The sequence below is a fragment of the Erinaceus europaeus genome, chromosome 18, assembly GCF_950295315.1.
Source record: "Erinaceus europaeus chromosome 18, mEriEur2.1, whole genome shotgun sequence".
Taxonomy (NCBI): Eukaryota; Metazoa; Chordata; class Mammalia; order Eulipotyphla; family Erinaceidae; genus Erinaceus; species Erinaceus europaeus.
In genome coordinates this window covers 44,749,440-44,770,156 of record NC_080179.1, presented here as the reverse complement: position 1 = coordinate 44,770,156, position 20,717 = coordinate 44,749,440, and the positions used below count along the sequence as shown (strand labels likewise).

General features: G+C 43.2%; 1 protein-coding gene across 3 annotated transcripts in view; it reads left to right on the top strand.

Annotated features, from left to right (window-relative positions):
* Window positions 1-20,468, top strand: part of EPB41L5 (erythrocyte membrane protein band 4.1 like 5) — a 114,153-nt gene extending 93,685 nt beyond the window's left edge. For 2 of the 3 annotated variants that reach the window (XM_060177983.1, XM_060177981.1), the window contains exons 21-25: window positions 3,782-3,872; window positions 7,261-7,335; window positions 12,251-12,292; window positions 12,722-12,852; window positions 15,248-20,468. In XM_060177983.1, coding sequence (XP_060033966.1) covers window positions 3,782-3,872; window positions 7,261-7,335; window positions 12,251-12,292; window positions 12,722-12,852; window positions 15,248-15,314 — 406 coding nt within the window. In that variant the 3' untranslated portion in view covers window positions 15,315-20,468. The remainder of the gene's footprint in view (window positions 1-3,781; window positions 3,873-7,260; window positions 7,336-12,250; window positions 12,293-12,721; window positions 12,853-15,247) is intronic. The other variant, XM_060177982.1, reaches the window with a different exon arrangement.
* Window positions 20,469-20,717: the final 249 nt, after the last annotated feature.

Below are 20,717 nucleotides of genomic sequence, written 5' to 3'. Positions count from 1 at the left end.
TCTCTCCCGTTCTCTGTCTTCCCCTCCTGTCTCCATTTCTCTCTGTTCTATCTAACAACAACATCAACAACAACAACATTAATAACTACAACAATGAAAAACAACAAGGGCAACAAATAGGGAAAATAAATAAATATAAAAAAATTAAAGCTTGGCGCAAAGCGCAAGGACTGGTGGAAAGATCCTGGTTCAAGCCCCTGGCTCCCCACCTGCAGGGGTCTGCTGGTCTGCTGGTGTCTGTCTTTCTCTCCCCTCTGTCTTCCCCTCCTCTTTCCATTTCTCTCTGTCCTATCCAACAACAACAACAATAATAATAACTATAAAAATAAAACAAGGGCAACAAAAGGGAATAAATAAATATTTTTTAAAAATTAAAGCTTTCTTTAAAAAAAATTCTTACATAAACTTTCATCTAATTCCAAACCTTTTCATGCCTTTTAAGAAATTACTATTTATTAGATAGAAACACAAATCGAGAGCGAAGGGGACATAGAGGAGAAGACACACACACACACACACACACACACACACACACACACACACACACACACACACACGCATGCACGTGCACGCCCTATAGTAAGTACTGCTTTCTCGGTCAGGAAGCACTCCCTCTGCAGGCGAGGACTGAGGACTTGAACCTGGGTCCTTGTGCATTGTAACATGTGCTCTCAATCAGGTGTGCCTTCCCACGTAAGCTATCTAGCTGAAGCATTTTGTTTAATTATAATTTTCATACTATAGAGTTTACCATTCAGGGGTCAGGTGGTGGCCCTGGTTGAGTACACAAACCTGCCTTTTTTTTTTTTTTTACAGTCATGCCTTCAGTTTTAATAAATGCTCAGAAGGGGTGCTGCTAAGTCATGCACTTACTCCATGTTCACCTTTTTGAGGAACTGCCAGACTGTCTTCCCAAAGAGCCACAACACTTTTCTTTCCCTCTAGGAATCTGAGAAAGTTCCGGCTTCCACATGTCCTGGTCAAATCTTACTATGTTTTATTTTTAAAATATTCTTTTTTTTTTTTAATTTATTTATTTTATTTATTTATTCCCTTTTGTTGCCCTTGTTGTTTTATTGTTGTAGTTATTATTGATGTCGTTGTTGTTGGATAGGACAGAGAGAAATGGAGAGAGGAGGGGAAGACAGAGGGGGAGAGAAAGACAGACACCTGCAGACCTGCTTCACCGCCTGTGAAGGGACCTGCCTACAGGTGGGGAGCCAGGGGCTCGAAAATATTCTTATCTTAGTGAATATGTGGTGGTATTTGGTTGTGATTTTGATTTTCTTTTTTTTTAATATTTACTTATTTATTTATTCCCTTTTGTTGCCCTTGTTGTTTTATTTTTGTAGTTATTATTGTTATTGTTATTGATGTCGTCATTGTTGGATAGGATGGAGAGGGAAGGGGTAGACAGAGATGGGGAGAGAAAGATAGACACCTGCAGACGTGCTTCATCGCTTGTGAAGCGACCCCCCTGCAGGTGGGGAGATGGAGGCTTGAACTGGGATCCTCACGCTGGTCCTTGATCTTTACGCCACTTGTGCTTTAACCCACTGCCCTACCGCTCGACTCATGATTTTGATTTTCATTTACATAAGGTCTAATAATGATAGAATCTGTTTCACTTCAATGTCTTTGGAGAAATGTCTATTCAGGGGTGCCCCACAGTGGTGTACCTGGTTAAGCGCACATATTGCAGTCTACAAAAAAAACCCAGGATCAAGCCCCTGGCCCCCGCCTGCAGGGGGAAAGCTTCACAAGTGTTGAAGCAGGACTGCAGATTTCTCTCTGTCTCTCTCCTCAAATTTTCCCTCCCCTCTCAATGCAAAGACCTCCGCCTAAGGATCCCAGTTTGAGCCCCTTGCTCCCCACCTGCAGGAGGGTTGCTTCACAAGCGGTGAAGGTCCGCAGGTGTCTGTCTTTCTCTCCCCTTCTCTGTCTTCCCCTCCTCTCTAGATTTCTCTCTGTCCTGTCCAGCAACAACAACAACAACAACAAGGGCAACAAAATGGGGAAAGTGGCCTCCAGGAGCCTTGGATTCCTGGTGCAGGCATTGAGCTTCAGCAATAACCCCTGAAACAATAAATAAATAAATCTTTTTTAAAAAAATATCCACTGAGGAGTTGGGACGTGGCATACCTAGTAGATTGCTCCTGTTACAGTACACAGGTCAAGCCCCTGACCCTCCCTTGCAGAGGGAAACTTCACGAGCGGTGATGCGGTGCTGCAGGTGTCTCTTTGCTTCCCCCTCAGTCTCTCTCTCCAAAGTAAGTAAATAGACAGATCTGTAAAAGAAATATCTATTCAGTTCACTTATTTTTGTAACAATATCTTTATTGCTATATAATTAAAATACCATACAATTCACTCATTTAACATAATCCAATTTTGTTGTTGTTGTTGATACGTTTATAGTTTTTTAATCATCCATCATTTCATTTTAAAAAAATATTTATTCCCTTTTGTTGCCCTTGTTTTATTGTTGTTGTCATTGTTTCATAGGACAGAGAGAAATGGAGAGAGGAGGGGAAGACAGAGAGGGGGAGAGAAAGACAGACACCTGCAGACCTGCTTCACCGCTTGTGAAGTGACTCCTCTGCAGGTGGGGAGCCGTGGGATCAAACCGGGATCCTTACTCCTGGTCCTTGCGCTTTGTGCCACATGCGCTTAACCCACTGCGCTACCTCCCAACTCCCCCATGTCTTCATTTTAACTGTTATTGCCTGGGTCTACCAAAAGTTATTCATATTTAAATTAGGGCACACATTTTTGTTCCAAATTGACATAGTGTATATTTCTTCCTATATAAGGACAGCACATCCCTCATACTGTATCCTATAGTCATCTCTGCACCAGTCTGGACTTCTCACCGGAGGACTTCCTAACCTCTGTCCTTAGTCGGTGACATGTCCTCATGGTCTCCTGCTTGTTCTCCCATCTCAGATAGCCCATGTCATTTCCACTTATCGAATTTCCCTTGTCATGGCCTTCATAAAACTCAACCTCTTGGTATTTTATATAATTTTTTTTAGACTTGGTCTTGAGTAGACCACAACATTTCCTCAGTCTGTAATCTTGAAATCATGTGTTACTGTGTATCTTTCAGGGTTTCCTAAAGACTTCTGAACTGCTGCTGATATCATATATTGGTTTTGAAATCTTAAGAATTACTCTCTTGGGAGTCGGGTGGTAGCACAGTGAGCTAAGCACACGTGACCCAAAGTGCAAGAACCATCGTAAGGATCTTGGTTCGAGCCCCTGGCTCCCCACCTGCAGGGGAGTCACTTTATAGGCGGTGCAGCAGGTCTGCAGGTGTCTCTTTCTCCCCTTCTCTGTCTTCCCCTCCTCTCTCCATTTCTCTCTGTCCTGTCCAACAACAGTGACATCAATAATGACAACAATAACTACAACAACAATAAAAAAAAACAAGGGCAACAAAAGGGAAAATAAGTAAATATAAAAAATTTATAAAAAGAATTACTTTCTTGTGAGAGAGAGATCTTTTTTGTGATTTCACTGAGATTTAGGAGTTAGGTCAAGTAGTCCACCCACCACTTTGATCCACCTCTGGATGAGTGTGGCTTGGATATGAAGACTGTTCTGTGTGGAAGGGGTTTCACAAAGACTTGGGAGTGCCGCACTGGCTTCTGGCACCTTCCCCTCCAAGTTCTCATTTCTTCTCCATGAATGTGTACTTCTTTCTTGAGGATGTTTCTTTGGAAATACTGTCTGTGTCGAGAGAAGTCCTTCATGGTGTGACTTTGTCTTCCCCTCCTAGCGCTGCATTAAATGGGAACAGTGTGCCCCTCCCTCAAGACGCTCTCTCTCTGCTGCACACCACAACTGCAGAAGGCAGTTCTGCTCTAAAGGTAAGAATTCTGTCATTCTATAAGCTTTCTCCATAGACCATACTGTGTTTTATTTTGCCGCATGACCTAAGAGGTCTAGTTTCTGACTGTCACCAGAGATAAAGTTTGAGAAAGACATCAAGCTTTCAGTTCTCTAGAGAGGATCTTACTGTCAAGCTCCTCACAAGATCTCAGGATCCTTACTCAAATTTTGTTTTTTTTTTTGAGTGGCATGCACGTGTGTGTGTTTATGTTTTTTAATGCTGTTTCTTTAGTGTCTTAAACAGTAGATAGTCTGTGATCCGGGAGGTGGCACAATAGATAAAGCACTGAACTCTCAAGCATGAGGTCCCTAGTTCAATCCTTAGCAGCATATGTACCAGTGTGATGTCTGGTTCTTTCTCTCTCTCTCTCTCTTCCTATCATTCTCATTAATAAATAATAAAATAAAATTAAAAAACAGTAGATAGTCTGTAGGAGGAACTAAATAAATGTCGATGGATTGAAATAAAGTTGCTGATACAATAGAAATCTGTCTTTGATTGTGCTGCAGTATTGTGCAGCTTATCTCAACTCCTGCATTTCATGGGCCAGGTGGTGGTGCACCTGGCTGAAAGCACAAGTTACCATGTGCAAGGACTCATTGAAGTCCCTGTCCTCCACCCGCAAGGGGGAATCTTCATAAGAAGTGAAGTGGGTGGGGGAGGGGAGGCTGGTGGTGGTGCACCAGGTTAAATGCACATAGTACAAAGTGCAAGGATCTACACAAGGATCCAGGTTCGAGCCCCTGGCTCCCCACCTGCAGAGGGGAAGCTTCACAAGTGGTGAAGCAGGTCTACAGGTGTCTCTCTGTGTCTCTCCCTCTCTGTCTCTCCCTCTCCTTTCAGTTTCTCTCTGTCCTGTCCAATAAAATGAAAAAAATAAATGGTCAGCAGGAGCAGTAGATTCGTAGTTCTGGCACTGACCCCCCCCCCCCCCATAACCCTGGAGGCAAAAAAAAAAAGTGAAGTAGTACTGCATGTGTGTCTCTTTCTGTCGCCCTCTGTCTCTCTTCCTTCTCTCTCAGTTTTTCTCTATTGTATCCAAGAAAAAAAAAAAGTCGAGCCCCTGGCTCCCCACCTGCAGGGGAGTCGCTTCACAGGCGGTGAAGCAGGTCTGCAGGTGTCTGTCTTTCTCTCCCCGTCTCTGTCTTCCCCTCCTCTCTCCATTTCTCTCTGTCCTATCCAACAACAGCAACATCAATATCCACAGCAATGTTAAACAACAAGGGCAACAAAAGGGAAAATACATAAATAAATATAAAAAAAAAGAAAAAAAAATTTTAAAAAAGGGAAAATGGCCACGAAGCGTGGTGTGTTTAGATCAAATCCAATGATAAACCCTAATGACAATTGAAAAAAAGCCTCCTGGGATCTGGTGGTAGGGTTGAATATACATATTACAATGCACAAGAATTCATGTTCAAGCCCTTGTTCCCCACCTGCAGGGAGTTAGCTTCACAAGTGCTGAAGCAAGGTTGCAGGTGTCTCTGTCTCCTTCTTTCTCTAGATTTCTGGCTATCTCTATCAAATAAATAAAGATAATAATTTTTTAAGCTTAAAAAAGAAAAGAAGAAACCTTCCTGCATTTCATGTATCTGCTTGCTATATTTTTCTAGTGCAGAAATCATGAATGTTTTAATTTGCAAGTTAAGTGAAAAATTATTCTTATAAATGAACATTTGCCATTTTCTTTCATTGCATGAGCATAAGCATATGTATTGTAATAAATTTATCAATATGTCATAAAAATTAGAAATAAACTGTATTTTCACTACCCATAGAATCCATATAATTAACATTTAGGTCTATAATTTTTCAGATGATTGCATGAAATGAACAAGCTAGGTTAGATACACTTCAGTATTGAGTACTTTCAATCAGGAGCTTCTACTCTGCTAACTAAAAGTCTAAACTGATAGGTGTATTGACATCTTGGAATGATCTCTGGAAAGTGTTCAGTGAACTTGATGGATTTAGAAGAAGACCTTTAGCTCAAAGGCTCACTGTACAGTATAATGTGTGGCCGCGTGTCAGGCTCTGGATGTTCAGATATGAACGAATCCTGGCTGCTCTGAAACCACTTCTAGTCCAGAGGCAGAGAGGACCTCAGTGCACTGCGGAAAAGATGCATATGAGGGCCTTTGTGTGCACCGCTTAGACCTTAGAGGGGAAGGAGAAGGGGTAGCAGGAGGGAGATGATGAGAAGCAAGAATGGCTTTTTCATGTGTGTCATTAAAATTAAGTTGAATGTTCACATTCATGAGTAGATTTAGCACAGCCTAAAAGCAGGTAAATAGAAATTTAAAAACCCAACAACTGTTTGTAAGTCACTAGCCTCTCCCCCCAATGAAATGAAAGAAAGAAATGCATAAATGACCTGTTTTTCCCTTATGTGGAATACTATAGATACCCATTTCCAGATTGGAATTTCATCTTCCATGTTAAAATTCTTTGTATTCTCAAGACGAGTATGAATATGGAATGATCTCACCTATAGAAGCTGAAGAGTAAGAACAGAAAGGGGAAAGACAGTGTAGAGCTTGGACTGGATTTGGTGTATTGCACCCAAGTAAAGGGCTCTATGGGGAGGTGGCTTTCAGGTTCACTGTGTGGGGTGGGGTGGGAAACAGTCCTTAGGTGGCGGGAGTGGTGTGGAACTGTACTCTTACTCTTAGTAACTCACAGTCTTATAGATCACTATTAATTCAGTATGCCTGGGAAAGAGTAGATTGAACATTCCAAGTTCTATAACTGCCTACATTTTAATCTGACTTTATTTCTTTAAGGTTTTAATCTATCAGATTTGTAAACTGACTGAATTCAGACCTTGGACTTAAACGGTTTAAGCAGTTCAAAATATAAATTTTGTTGTAAAAGAAAAAAACTATTCTCACCTTCGTGCTCTGTAGTATAGATCTGTGTCTTCTATGTGGCACTTCAAATGCTAATAAGCAAAAAATTTAATATTAATGAGAAGTTTATATTGTACATTTTTACAGACAGTAAAGTACCCACACATCAGAGTATTTGGAATCAAAGTGTCTCTGTTACTGTCTCTGGTGCTGAATGTTTTACCTCTCTCGTCTTAACTCAAGCTAAGAGTCAGAACAGTCTTAATAGTATCTAAGTTTTGTCTCCCCAAAAGAAATAGCTACATGAAAATGTACCTAACAGTTTTTCGGATTCTGATTATATTCTAGTTTCCCCTGTGCAAAAGTGGAAACATTAATAACAGTGGTTCCAGAGTGTCCTATTGGTAAGGCTAACACCAACCAGGCCTGAGTCAGATTTAAGACTTGAGACATCATGGGAAAGTGTACTCTGATAAAGGGGGTCATTTAACAGCACATGCACCTTGTCTCCCATAGGATGCTACAGATGAATTGGATGCCTTGCTTTTATCTCTAACTGAGAATCTAATTGACCACACAATCACACCTCACGTAAGTATACTTTCTTTCCCTCCTAGGATTACTGCTGGAATTCAGTGCTTGCACCAGGACTCCACCACGCCTGGGGGCCATTCTCTCTTTCTTCCCTTCTCCCTCTCTCTCCCCCTTTCATTTTTTTTTTTGGGGGGGTAAGAGTTCAACTGGATACTAAAGGTGAAGAAAGCCTATTAAATGACTTAAATTCTTATATTAGTAAGGTTTTAGATTAAAGAGCTCAAAATTCTGAAAGACAATTTTAAGATTCATTTCTTTTTTTTTTCTGATTTTTTTTTAATTGGGGAATTAATGTTTCACATTCAACAGTAAATACAATAGTTTGTACATGCATAACATTTCTCAGTTTTCCACATAACAATACAACCCCCACTAGGTCCTCTGAATCCTTCCTGGACCTGTATTCTCCCCACCCACCCACCCCAGAGTCTTTTACTTTGGTGCGATACGCCAATTCCATTTCAGGTTCTACTTGTGTTTTCTTTTCTGATCTTGTTTTTCAACTTCTGCCTGAGAGTGAGATCATCCCATATTCATCCTTCTCTTTCTGACTTTTTTTTTTTTAAATAATTTATTTCTTTATTGGGGAATTAATGCTTTACATTCAACAGTAAATACAATAGTTTGTACATGCATAACATTCCCCAGATTCCCATTTAACAATACAACCCCCACTATTTCATTCATCATTTTTCATGGACCTGTATTCTCCCCACCCACCCACCCACCCCAGAGTCTTTTACTTTGGTGTAATACTCCAATTCCATTTCAGGTTCGACTTGTGTTTTCTTTTCTAATCTTGTTTTTCAACTTCGGCCTGAGAGTGAGATCATCCCATATTCATCCTTCTGTGTCTGACTTATTTCACTCAACATGATTTTTTCAAGGTCCATCCAAGATCGGCTGAAAACGGTGAAGTCACCATTTTTTACAGCTGAGTAGTATTCCATTGTGTATATAGACCACAACTTGCTCAGCCACTCATCTGTTGTTAGACACCTGGGTGGCTTCCAGGTTTTGGCTATTACAAATTGTGCTGCCAAGAACATATGTGTACACAGATCTTTTTGGATGGATACGTTGGGTTCCTTAGGATATATCCCCAGGAGAAGAATTGCAAGATCATAGGATAGGTCCATTTCTATCGTTCTGAGAGTTCTCCAGACTGTTCTCCACAGAGGTTGGACTAATTTACATTCCCACCAGCAGTGTAGGAGGGTTCCTTTGACCCCACACCCTCTCCAGCATTTGCTGCTGTTACCTTTTCTGATGTATGACATTCTCACAGGAGTGAAGTGGTATCTCGTTGTCTTTATTTGCATTTCTCTGACAGTCAGAGACTTGGAGCATTTTTTCATGTGTTTCTCAGCCTTTTGGATCTCTTCTGTGGTGAATATTCTGTCCATGTCCTCTCCCCATTTTTGGATGGGGTTGTTTTCTTATTGTTGAGTTTGGCAAGCTCTTTGTATATGTTGGTTATTAAACTCTTGTCTGATATATGGCATGTAAAGATCTTCTCCTATTCTGTGAGGGGTCTCTTGGTTTGGGTAGTGGTTTCTTTTGCTGTGAAGAAGCTTTTTAATTTGATGTAATTCCATAGGTTTATACTTGCCTTAGTCTTCTTTGTAATTGGATTCGTTTCATTGAAGATGTCTTTGAAATTTATATGGAAAAGAGTTCTGCCAATATTTTCTTCTAAATATCTGATAGTTTCTGGTCTAACATCCAAGTCCTTGATCCACTTGGAATTTACTTTTGTATTTGGTGAAATACAGTGGTTCAGTTTCATTCTTCTGCATGTTTCAACCCATTGTTTCCAACACCATTTGTTGAAAAGACTCTGCTTTCCCCATTTAGTAGTCAGGGCCCCTTTGTCAAAGATTAGATCTCCATAGGTATGGGAGCTCACTTCTGGGCCCTCAATTCTATTCCACTGGTTAGTGTCTATTCATGTTCCAGTACCAAACAGTTTTGATGACAATGGCACTATAATACAATTTGAGATCTGGGAGTGTGATGCCTCCGGTTCTGTTCTTTTTTCTCAAGATTGTTTTGGCAATTCTAGGTCTTTTCTGGTTCCAGATAAACATTTATAGCATTTGTTCTATTTTCCTAAAAAATGTGCTTGGGATCTTGATGGGGATAGCATTAAATTTGTAGACGGCTCTGGGTAATATATTCATTTTGATGATGTTAATTCTACCGACCCATGAACATGGAATATCTTTCCACTTCTTTGTGTCTTTTTCAATTTCCTTGAGTAGTGACTCATAATTTTCAGTATACAAGTCTTTCACTTCTTTGGTTAGGTTTACTCCTAGATATTTTATTATTTTAGTTGCTGTAGTAAAACAGTTGATTTCTGGATTTCAGTTTCTTCTAGCTTAGCATAGAGGAATGCCACTGACTTTTGAATGTTAATTTTGTAACCTGACACCTTACTGTATTTCCTGATGATTCCCAAAATCTTCTTGCTGGATTCCTTAGGTTTTTCTGTGTATACTATCATGTCATCTGCAAATAGGGAGAGTTTCACTTCTTCTCTTCCAATCTGTATCCCTTTAATTCCTTGCTCCTGCCTGATTGCTATGGCAAGAACTTCCAACACTGTGTTGAATAGTAATGGTGATAGTGGGCAGCCCTGTCTAGTACCTACCTGATCTGAGTGGAAATGCTTCCCGTTTTTGACCATTGAGTATGATGTTGGCTATAGGTTTGCTATATATAGACTCCACTATCTTCAGGAATTTTCCATCTATTCCCATTTTTTGCAATGTTTTGATCATAAAGGGATGTTGTATTTTGTCAAAGGGTTTCTCTGCATCTGTTGATATGACCATGTGGTTTTTGGTCTTGCTTTTGTTGATGTGGTGGATCACATTGATTGATTTACATATATTAAACCAACCTTGCATGCCTGGGATAAACCCCACTTGGTCATGATGAACAATCTTTTTAATATACTGCTGTATCCGGTTGACTAGAATTTTGTTCAATATTTTCACATCTATGTTCATCAGAGATATTGGTCTGTAGTTTTCTTTTTTGGTTGTGTCCCTGTCTGCTTTTGGTATCAGAGTGATGCTGGCTTCATAGAAGCTGGCAGGGAGTATTCCAGTGTCTTCAATCTTCTGGAAGACTTTTAAAAGTAGAGGTATTAGTTCTTCTTTGAAGGTTTTGTAGAATTCATTTGTAAAACCCATCTGGTCCAGGACTTTTATTTTTGGGGAGATTTTTGATAACTGTTTCAATTTCATTAGCTGTGGTGGGCCTGTTTATGTTATCTACTTACTCTTTACTTAGTTTTGGAAGTTGGTAGGTATCTAGGAACTCGTCCATTTCTTCCAGGTTCTCTAGCTTGGTGGCATATAGTTGTTCATAGAAGCCTCGCATGATATGTTGAATTTCTGCGGTGTCTGTTGTGATATCTCCTCTTTCATTTAGTATACGATTTATTTGGGTCTTCTCCCTTTTTTGTTTTGTGAGTCTGGCTAAAGGTTTGTCAATTTTGTTCACTCTTTCGAAGAACCAGCATTTACTTTCGTTGATCTTTTGTATGGTTTTCCTATTCTCAATGTTATTTATTTCTGCCCTAACTTTAGTGATTTCTGTCCTTCTGGTTGCTTTAGGGTTCCTTTGTTCTTCTTCTTCTAGGTCTTTAAGATGTGCAATCAGGCTGTTCATTTGTGCTTTTTCTTGTTTCCTAATGTGTGCTTGTATAGCTATGAACTTCCCTCTCAGTACTGCCTTAGCTGTGTCCCAAATATTTTGATAGCTTGTGTCTTCATTTTCATTGAAGTCTCAACATTTTGATTTCTTCCTTTATTTCCTCTTTGACCCAGAGGTCAAAGAAGTGTACTGTTGAGCTTCCACATTTTGGGACTATTACTAATCTTTTGTTGATTGTTAAGTGTTAGTTTAGTTCCAATGTGGTCATTTCCTTATTATTTTGGGAGAGGAAGAGAGACTCAGAGCATCACTCTGATATGCAATGCCCAATAACTGGATTCTGGGCTTCAGGCTTGCAAGCCAGGTGCTCTGTCTGCTGTGCACCTCCTGGGCTGCTATGGTCGCTTTCTTTTTTCTTTTCTTCTTATTTACTTATTTATTTATTTATTTATTTAATTTTATTTTTGAGAGCGAGAGAAAGACACAGAGAAACACCAGAGCACTGCTCAGTTCTGGCTTATGGTGGTGCAGGGTATTGAACCAGGTACTTCAGAGCCTCAGGCATGACTTTCTCTTTGCATAGCCATTATGCTATCTATCCTTGCCCAACAGCTTTCTTAAATGGTAAGCTAGAGCATCTGGTTTCAGAGTCCTTGTTACCTCAGGACCTGTGCAGTGATCCAGGTTCAAGCCCCCGGCTCCCCATCTACAGCAGGGTCACTTCACAAGTGGTGAAGGTGTCTGTCTTTCTCTCTCCCTCTCTCTTTTTAAATGTTCTCTTTTTAAAAAAATTGTTTGTTTATTAGATAGAGACAGAGAGAAATTGAGATGGGAGGGGAAATAGTGAAAAAGACAGAGAGATACCTACAGACCTGCTTCACTACTTGGGACACTTTGCCCCTGTAGGAGGGGACCAGGGGCTTGAACCTGGGTCCTTGCTCACTGTAATGTGTGCTTTGAACCAGGTGCACCACTGCCTGGCCTCTCTCTTCTCCTCTCTGTCTCCCCCTCCTCTCTCAGTTTCTCTCTGTCCTATCCAATAAAATGAAAAAAAAAAAAAAAAAAAAGTCTTCCAGGAGGAGTGGATTCATAGTGCTGCCACTGAGCCCAGCAATAACCTTGAAGACAATAAAAAACAACTTCATGGCCAACAGTGCCTCTCATTGTAATGGAAGAATTTAAAGCACAATTATGAAAATTAAGTCAGTCTTCTCTGAAAGTAAATATATGGACTTTATTTTAGGTACCTTCAACCTCCATGATCACACCCCGCTGGATTGTGCCAGTAAGTTCATGATGGTGCATTTTCCTTTAGCTATCATCTAGAGCGAGGCCTAGGCGGTTACCAGCTTCCTTAACGTGAGTTACTCTCTAAAGGAGAGAGGTAGGAGACCAGAACCGGGGGTGGGAAGCCAGTGTCCTGTGGAGAAGGAAAGAGCAGGTTGGTGTTCTGACACCTGTCCAGGGGAGATGGAACACTGACAGCTGCCCACCAAGGCAGTCGCAGGAAACAGTTGAGTTCTAGTGAGGGCTTGCATGTCTTCAACCTAGGGATTTAACCTTTTCGTTTATAAATGCTTAAGGGTGCTGGCAGAGTCAAATGTAAAAACCCAAGTGAAGAATAGCAGAAAAGAAATACTGTTTTGGAGCTATAGCGCTAACCACTGGGTGGGTGCTGCCACCTCTGCTCAGACATTGTGTTTGTTTCCCTCAGCAGAGCAGTGTCGTTTCTAATGGGTTCGCAGGAAGTGGACCGATCTGGGAGGGGCAGGAGGGCCGTGGCAGTAGAGAAGCAGTCGCACCCATCGCTCCCCCAGCTCCGTTCTTAGTGGACGCTGTGACCAGGTGAGCACTTCATTTGGAGCCGTAGTTCTTAGAGATCTGAGAGGAGGGCAAAATAATGAAATCCATCATGCTTGAATCAGTTGAGTTGGTTCTTCTTTTTTTTTGTTTTTGTTTAAGATTTTATTTATTTATGAGAAAGATAGGAGAAGGTAGAGAAAGAACCAGACATCACTCTGGTACATGTGCTGCCAGAGATCGAACTTGGGACCTCATGCTTGAGAGTCCAGCGCTTTATCCACTGCGCCGACTCCCAGACCACAAGTCAGTTCTTTTAAAAATGAACTTGATTGAAACTTAATTTTTAAAAAAATTTTAAAATTGGCCTGGGTAGACAGCATAATGGTTAAGCAAACAGACTCATGCCTAAGGCTCTGAGGTCCTAGGTTCAATCCCTAACCCCACCACAAACCAGAGCTGAGTAGCGCTCTGGTCTTTCTCCATGTCTTTCTCTGTATCTCTCTCTGACTCCGTCTATCTCTTAATAAATAAAAGTAAGATTTGGGGGGGTTGGGTGGTGGGTTAAGCGCATGTGGCACAAAGCTCAAGGACCGGTGTAAGGATCCCGGTTCGAGCCCCTGGCTCTCTACCTGCAGGGGAGTCGCTTCACAGGCGGTGAAGCAGGTCTGCAGGTGTCTTTCTCTCCCCCTCTTTTGTCTCCCCTCCTCTCTCCATTTCTCTCTGTCCTATGCAACAACGAACAACATCAACAATGGCAATAATAATAACCACAGCGAGGCTACAACAACAAGGGCAACAAACGGGGGCAAAAATGGCCTCCAAGAGCAGTGGATTCATGGTGCAGGCACTGAACCCAGTAATAACCCTGGAGGCAAAATAAAAAAGCAACATTTTTTTTTTTAAATTATGACTGGGGGCCAGGCGGTGGTGCACCTGGTTAAGCGTACACATTACATTGCACAAGGACCTGGGTTCAACCCCTGGTCCCCACCTGCAGGGGGAAAGCTTCATGAGAGGTGAAGTGGAGCTGCAGGTGTCCCTCTGTCTCTTCCTCTCTGTCTCCCCCTCCCCTCTCTCTCTGTCTCTATTCAGCAAAAATCTTAATAAAGGGAGTCGGGCAGTAGCACAGCGGGTTAAGCGCATGTGGCGCGAAGCATAAGGACCTGAAGTAAGGATCTTGGTTCTAGCCCCTGGCCCCCACCTGCAGGGGAGTTGCTTCACAGGCGGTGAAGCAGGTCTGCAAGTGTCTGTCTTTCTCTCTTCCTCTCTGTCTTCCCCTCTTCTCTCCATTTCTCTCTGTCCTATCTAATGACAACGACATCAGTAACAACTACAACAACAACAATTAAAAAAAACAAGGGCAACAAAAGGGAAAATAAATAAATATGTTAAAAAATTTTAAATCTTAATAAAGGGAGTTGGGCAGTAGCACAGCGGGTTAAGCACACATGGCACAAAGCGACAGGACCAGTATAAGGATCCCAGTTCGAGCCCCTGTCTCCCCACCTGCAGGGGAGTCATATCACAAGTGGTGAAGCAGGTCTGCAGGTGTCTATATCTTTCTCTCCCCCTCTCTGCCTTCCCCTCCTCTCTCCATTTCTTTCTGTCCTATCCAACAAGAATAACTACAACAATAAAACAAGGGCAACAAAAGGGAATAAATAAATAAATAAATAAATAAATAAATAAATAAATATTTTTTAATCCAGTGGTCCCACAGGGGGCGCAGTGGCCAAGGTGCTAGACTCTCAAGCAAGAGGTCCCTAGTTCAGTCCCCAGCAGCACATGTACCAGAGTGATGTCTGGTTCTTTTTCTCATCTTTCTCATTAATAAATAAATAAAATATTTTTTTAAAAAAGAAAAAATCCATTAAAAAACCTTAGTAAAATGATATGAAAAAACATGACTGGGTCCCATCTCCACAGATTCAGATTGACTGTGGACTTCTTAATATAAAATTCTGTTTTAAAGGGCCTCAACACATTTTGGGAGTAGCTAGATAACAAATACTAATAAATAGTAACCAACTTAGCAGAGAAGAGAACATTCACATCTAAACCTGAAGTGGGAAAGGAGTGGAAGCTGAGGAAAAAGCAAGGGAAGCCCTGGAGAGACTCAAGGAGCACACGCGTGTGAAGATGGGTGTGCAGGTTGCCACTGAGAATGTGAGACTGACTGAGTTATGGGCGCTCCCACCCCAGCTGCTGCCCCCTCAGCTTTGCTGCCAGGATTCTGCAGGATTAGGCCAGAGGGACTGGGGTTAAGCACCAGTTACCCTGCTGGGACACCGCCTTGCTAACGAAGTTGGGTGTCGTTACATACGTGTTTAGGTTTGTCGTTTACTCTCAGTATGCTGCATCTGCCTCTCATGGAGAGATGCATGCTGCCCCCATCCCGGGTGATCTTGATGAATAACCCATCCTCCTTTCCTTTCAGCTCTGTCCCAGCGTTGCCTGAAGACGCCATCTTGAAGAAGAAGTGTTTACTGACAACTGAGCTCTAGGGGAGCTAACGCATCTCTGACTGCAAAGCCCAGTACCCTTCAGCGGTCCGTGCTGGAGTCCGTCTCTGCCGGCATGTGTTGAAATTCAGGAGCTTGCTTGTTCTTCCTTTCTGGGTGAAAAAGCAAAGCAAAGCAAAGCAGACAGACAAAAAGAACCCCACCCAGCTTTGCCTTCAAGTCCATGAAAAAGCAGCTACATTTTTCCGTCCAACTGGAAGGGTTTAATTAAGCTTAGGATTTGCCCAAATGAGGGTGTCTGGTCATGTACTTTCTATAATTTCATCAGAGTGATAAATCACCCAAACGAGGAAATTACTTTCCCAGTGATTTCCTGCACCCTCTTGGCTCCATCTAGTGGTTCTAATTACTCACAGCACTTCCATAGCTAGGCTGGCTCAGGTCTCTGTTTTGGATGCTCTTCCTCTCTCCAGTGTCACTAGGGTGAGCCATCAGGCTCCTGCTACGGGAATTGCAGTACACTAGCTGGGAAGTATTTGTTTAAGGAATTAACGAGAGCGTTAGGCAGATTAAGGAATGGCTCTTTGACAATTATAACACTAAAGAGAGTTTCGAATACAAAGACCTTTAAAACATCTCACATTTTAATTTCTACTGGACTGTCTTAAATACTCAAAAGTTCACATGAAGGTAAGACCAACCTTGAGCCAGAGTATACAACATCAACTACCCATCTTATTTCTCGGGTACCCCCCCCCTCCCCCCCGGGAGCACTTACTTACACTACTCATTCACTCTCTGACTTCTCAGCCAGGAAGAAGAAAGTGAGCTAAAGATTTTCTGGGACTTTGTGTCTTCTTCAGGCTCTGACTCTGTCCCTGAGCCAGAAGGGGAGTGCAGGTAGTTTCTGGGACTGCCAATATCTCCCAGGGCTTAGACTCCCTTTTCCGTTCATAGACGCTGATTACATTTGGAGCTTAGAGACTCTAGGAAAAACTGAAATAAGACAAAAATGGAGAATCTTCCTACAGTGTCTGACACTATAGACAGCACATTTCGGGGACGTGTACCTCGCATTACATTAGGAACTTTTGTCAGGATTTTTTTTCCCTTCAGGGTTATTGCTGGGGCTCAGTGCCTGCACCATGAATCCACTGCTCCTGGAAGACATTTCCCCCCCTTTTGTTGCCCTTGTTGTAGCCTTGTTGTGGTTATTATTGTTACTGTTGACATCACTCATTGTTGGATAGGACAGAGAGAAATGGAGAGAGATGGGGAAGACGGGAAGAGAAAGACAGACACCTGCAGACCTGCTTCACTGCCTGTGAAGTGACTCTCCTGCAGGTGGGGAGCCGGGGACTCGAACCGGGATCCTTAAGCTGGTCCTTGTGCTTCGTGCCACATGCGCTTAACCTGCTGTGCTACCGCCTGACCCCCAGGAATTTTGTCAGTTTTTAAAACTTCTGCATACTATCCCTATCTCTTTTGGTCTGTGCAAAAAAAAAAAAAAAAATGTTGTTTAAGGAGCAACTGCATGTTCATTATGGAGAACAGTGTGCCACTAACTGCCTGAACCTCCAACACCCCCAAACAGACTGCATCAGTTACTGTGGGCGTAAACCATGTCTGTAAAGTCCCCACTAGAGAGGACTGAGCTAAGGCTTAGAATTCACTTCTTAGGTGCCTGTGTGGCGCAATGGATAGCGCATTGGACTTCTAGTGACAGAATTCACTTCTTAGTTTTCTGCTGTCTGTTGGGTGTCTTATGTGGTCGTTGTGTCGCTCAGCAGAAAAGAGCAGTTTTGCTATCCTTTTTTGTTTTTTTGTCTTTTTCCCCACCAGAGCACTGCTCACTCTGGCTTATGATGGTGTGGGGGATTGAACCTAGGACTATGGAGCAAGAGAGTCTCTTTGTATAACCAGTATGCTGTCTACCCCCGCCCCCAGTTTTATTGTCTTTAAAACTGGTTTAGGGGCAGCAAAAAATCACCGGGCCTGCTTTGCCATGCCCATGGCCAAGGTTCAAGCCCAGCCCTCAGTACACTAGCGGAAACTCTGCTCCATTGTCTTTCTCTGTCTCTTCCTACCTGTCCAGAGTGGTAGAGGCCCGGCAACAGTGACAAGCTCCTTGGTTTCGACTATCCTGGGCACTCGTCATGTGCTCAGGACACTGGTGTCTGACTAGAAAGCTCAGGAATTTTAATCTTGTACCGTTTCCCAGGGAGCCTTAAAGACTGGAAACCACTTTTACACAAAACAATTTTGTTGAAGCAAAGAAAGTTGGCACTTCTTGCTGGCTGCTTCCCCACAGCCATTATGCTAAGCATGTGAATTTTGTTGGAAGAACTCTCGCCAGCTTGATTGTAAAACAATTTTTCTCCCTGCTGTAACGTCTAGAACCAGGGCTTTACCCGGGACATCTTGGGCTGATGTCAGATCCTCAGTGTTCTGACAAGCCCAGATAGACTAGCCTGTGCTTCTCCCTCAGAGCTGCTGAGCCATTGCAAGCCTGGAAAGCCCCAGCTTCCATCCAGCTCAGTAGAGAGTGCCACCTCGTTTATACTTTGTAAAGTTTAGGAATTCCGGGGTTGAAAATATTTAACTTTTGTGTCTGAGTACCTATATTCTTGTCATAATATTGATGGATATAGACAGGCACTTCTTTGTAGATAAATATCTGTAAATATCTGTCAAGTATAAGTTTCCTGTCATATCTGCTGCTGGTGCCATCCTCAGAGTTGCTGTAATACTCAGCCTGGTTTTGTTCATGCAAAAAGGGAGAGACAGAGCAGGGCAGGGCTGGGGAGCTCTGTGAATGTGTCCGTAGGGAACGGGATGCTGTGTCAGTCAGTAGAGGATGCCAGCAGGGAGATGAGCGATGACTGGTTAAGGAGACAGGGAGAGGCGGATGTGGTGAGTGCACAGGTTGGTGACCTGCAGGGCACGGAGTAGATTACAAAAGATTAAACCCCACCTGTGCATCTGAATCTGTCGAGATAAAATAGCCCTACCTTGCGAGACTGGAAGTCTTTCTGTATCTCCGTGAGGTTCCCAGGCTACCATAGTGTAGAGCTTAAAAGAAAGGCTGGCAACAGCTAAGCCAAGAGTAATGAGATTTTTTAAAAGAGCAAGAACAATAGTTGATTTGAGCGTTCCAGCTAGATGCTGTTAGCAGGCCTTCACTGGAAGGCAGTTTGGGGCTGATACGTAGCTGGGACAATGGGCTGGATTGGCAACAGAACAGAAGGCCACTTGAGACATGGGCCCAGCAGCTCTGTGATGGTCTTCATTCTAGACCCTGCGCTAGCTCATTAGAACTTGTGACTAACGGGCGATGTCAAGCAGCCACTTAGAAAGCAGCAGGCCTTCTTTGTCCTCAGTTCCCACCCCCTTGTTGGTGTGGGGATGGCCAGGACCTGACTGTCACAGATGCCACCTTCTGAGGGGTTCTGTGTGCACTGCTGAGGGCACTCGGCCTGGGCTCTGCGGCCGGGCGTTTGCTGCTGACTCGAGGATGGGGAGAGAACAGTCTCCCACCCGTCCACTTTACCGCCCTTGTGGGAGAAAAGAGATGTGGCGTGGCAGTTTGAAATAAGGCCTGCGGGTGTCACTTAGCGGCCCGAGACTTCTCCCGAGCGCGCAGAGTGCTGTGTGAGAGCAGGTTTCATGGCTTTTCAGCATCACCTTTGGGACGGCCCTGCTCATACTGTGCCACCCGTCACCTGACAGGAAAGGCTCCTTGTTTTCATCCCTGCCTTTCAGAAACATGGCTGAACAAAGGAGCCAGGAGGGTCTGTCGACTTAGATAAATGCAGACCTACCCGTAGCAGTTTTCCTTAAATTGTTAGGTTGTTTCAGGGGGAAAAAAAAATGGAAGTATTTCTAATAGCCTGTAACTTTTTTTTCCTTTTTGATTTTTCCCTCCAGGGTTATCGCTGGGGCTGGGTGCCTGCACTCTGAATCTACTGCTCCTGGAGACCTTTTTTGTTTGTTTCCATTTTCTTTATTGGATAGGACAGAAATTGAGAGAGGAGGGGGAGACAGAGAGGGAAAGAGGTAGACACCTGCAGACCTGCCTCACTGCTTGTGAAGCAACTCCCCTGCAGTTGGACAGCCAGGGGCTCGAACTGGGATACTTGCACAGGTCCTTGTGCTTTGTACTGTGTACACTTAACCCAGTGTGCCACCGCCCGGCACTCCCTTCATCTGCTCTGATACAATCATAGATGTCCTGTGGCTAAGTCAGGATGAGATTCCTGGTCTCTCAACTTGCATTTGGACTGCTTGTTCTTGGGTGTCTCACGAGAGGATGAAGTCTCGGGTCATCCCAGAGACCTTGTTAGGGCAGAACTACCCGGCAGTAACTCACATGGAGAAAAAGTTGTCCTTTTTCTAAGGCCCTCAAGGGGGAATTTTATTTTTAGATGCCTTTACAGTTTTCATTTAGAGATCTACAAGCTTTTCTCGAGAGCCGAGATCCTCTGCTGCTCAGGTCAGCTGTTACACACGAGCCGCAGAGCCGGTCAACAGCCAGGTGTGGCTGGCTGACAGACGGGCTGCTTGGGTTTCAGGCTTTGCAGGGAAAGGAGCGGGACTCTCTGCCCACCGTCCCGGACACCACATTCACACCCACTCTGAGGAGCTTTGTGAGGTCTCAACAGTCTGATTTGCCCTCCACCACTTTGTTGGAACACCATGTTTTTTTTTTAATGACCAGAAGGACATTGGCAGCTCTCACTACCTATCTGTCCACAGGATGAAGAGCTTGGAGTGTAGCTAACTCCCCTGATCCCTGGCTGCTGTGCTCGCGTGTTGATAGAGCTGTGGTTATTCCCCAGTTCTGAGAGAGGATGTTTAAGTTCTCTTCCCACATCACTCGAGACAATAACTCCGTTCCTTCTCAGGATGTCTCTACCAGAGACTTTAGCACCAACCTCTTGCTCTTTTTTTATCTTCCCGTCAGGATGTTATAGACAATTAAAAGGACCTCACTAACGACTTTGTGTTTACTTTTTATAAGTGTAAAAGCTTTGCGGTAGCTTTGAAATGTAATTTATTTTTATATTAAGTGCACTGTTGAGTTTGTCCCACGATTTTATATGACTTATATTAGAAGCACTGCACTGGACTAAGAGTTGATTGTAACTGAATTGACCACTGTAGATGTGACTAGCAATAAAGCTTTTGTGAAGCGTTTGTTCCTATGAGCCACTTCAGTTTCCTGGCAGCCTGGTGCCTACAGACTGGCCTTTTCCTCCAGCATTTCCAGTCTTGATTTCTCGTGTACATTGTGAATGGGGAAGCAGAGCGTCTCAGAAGATTGAAAGCCCTGCTGGTCAAACCCAGCACGTCCTAGAAGGCAGGCGGCACCGAGTGGCAAGAAGCCTAGGAGTCCCCGGGAGGAGCCATAGGCACATTGGGCCAGAGGAAGTCTGGGAGTGGAGA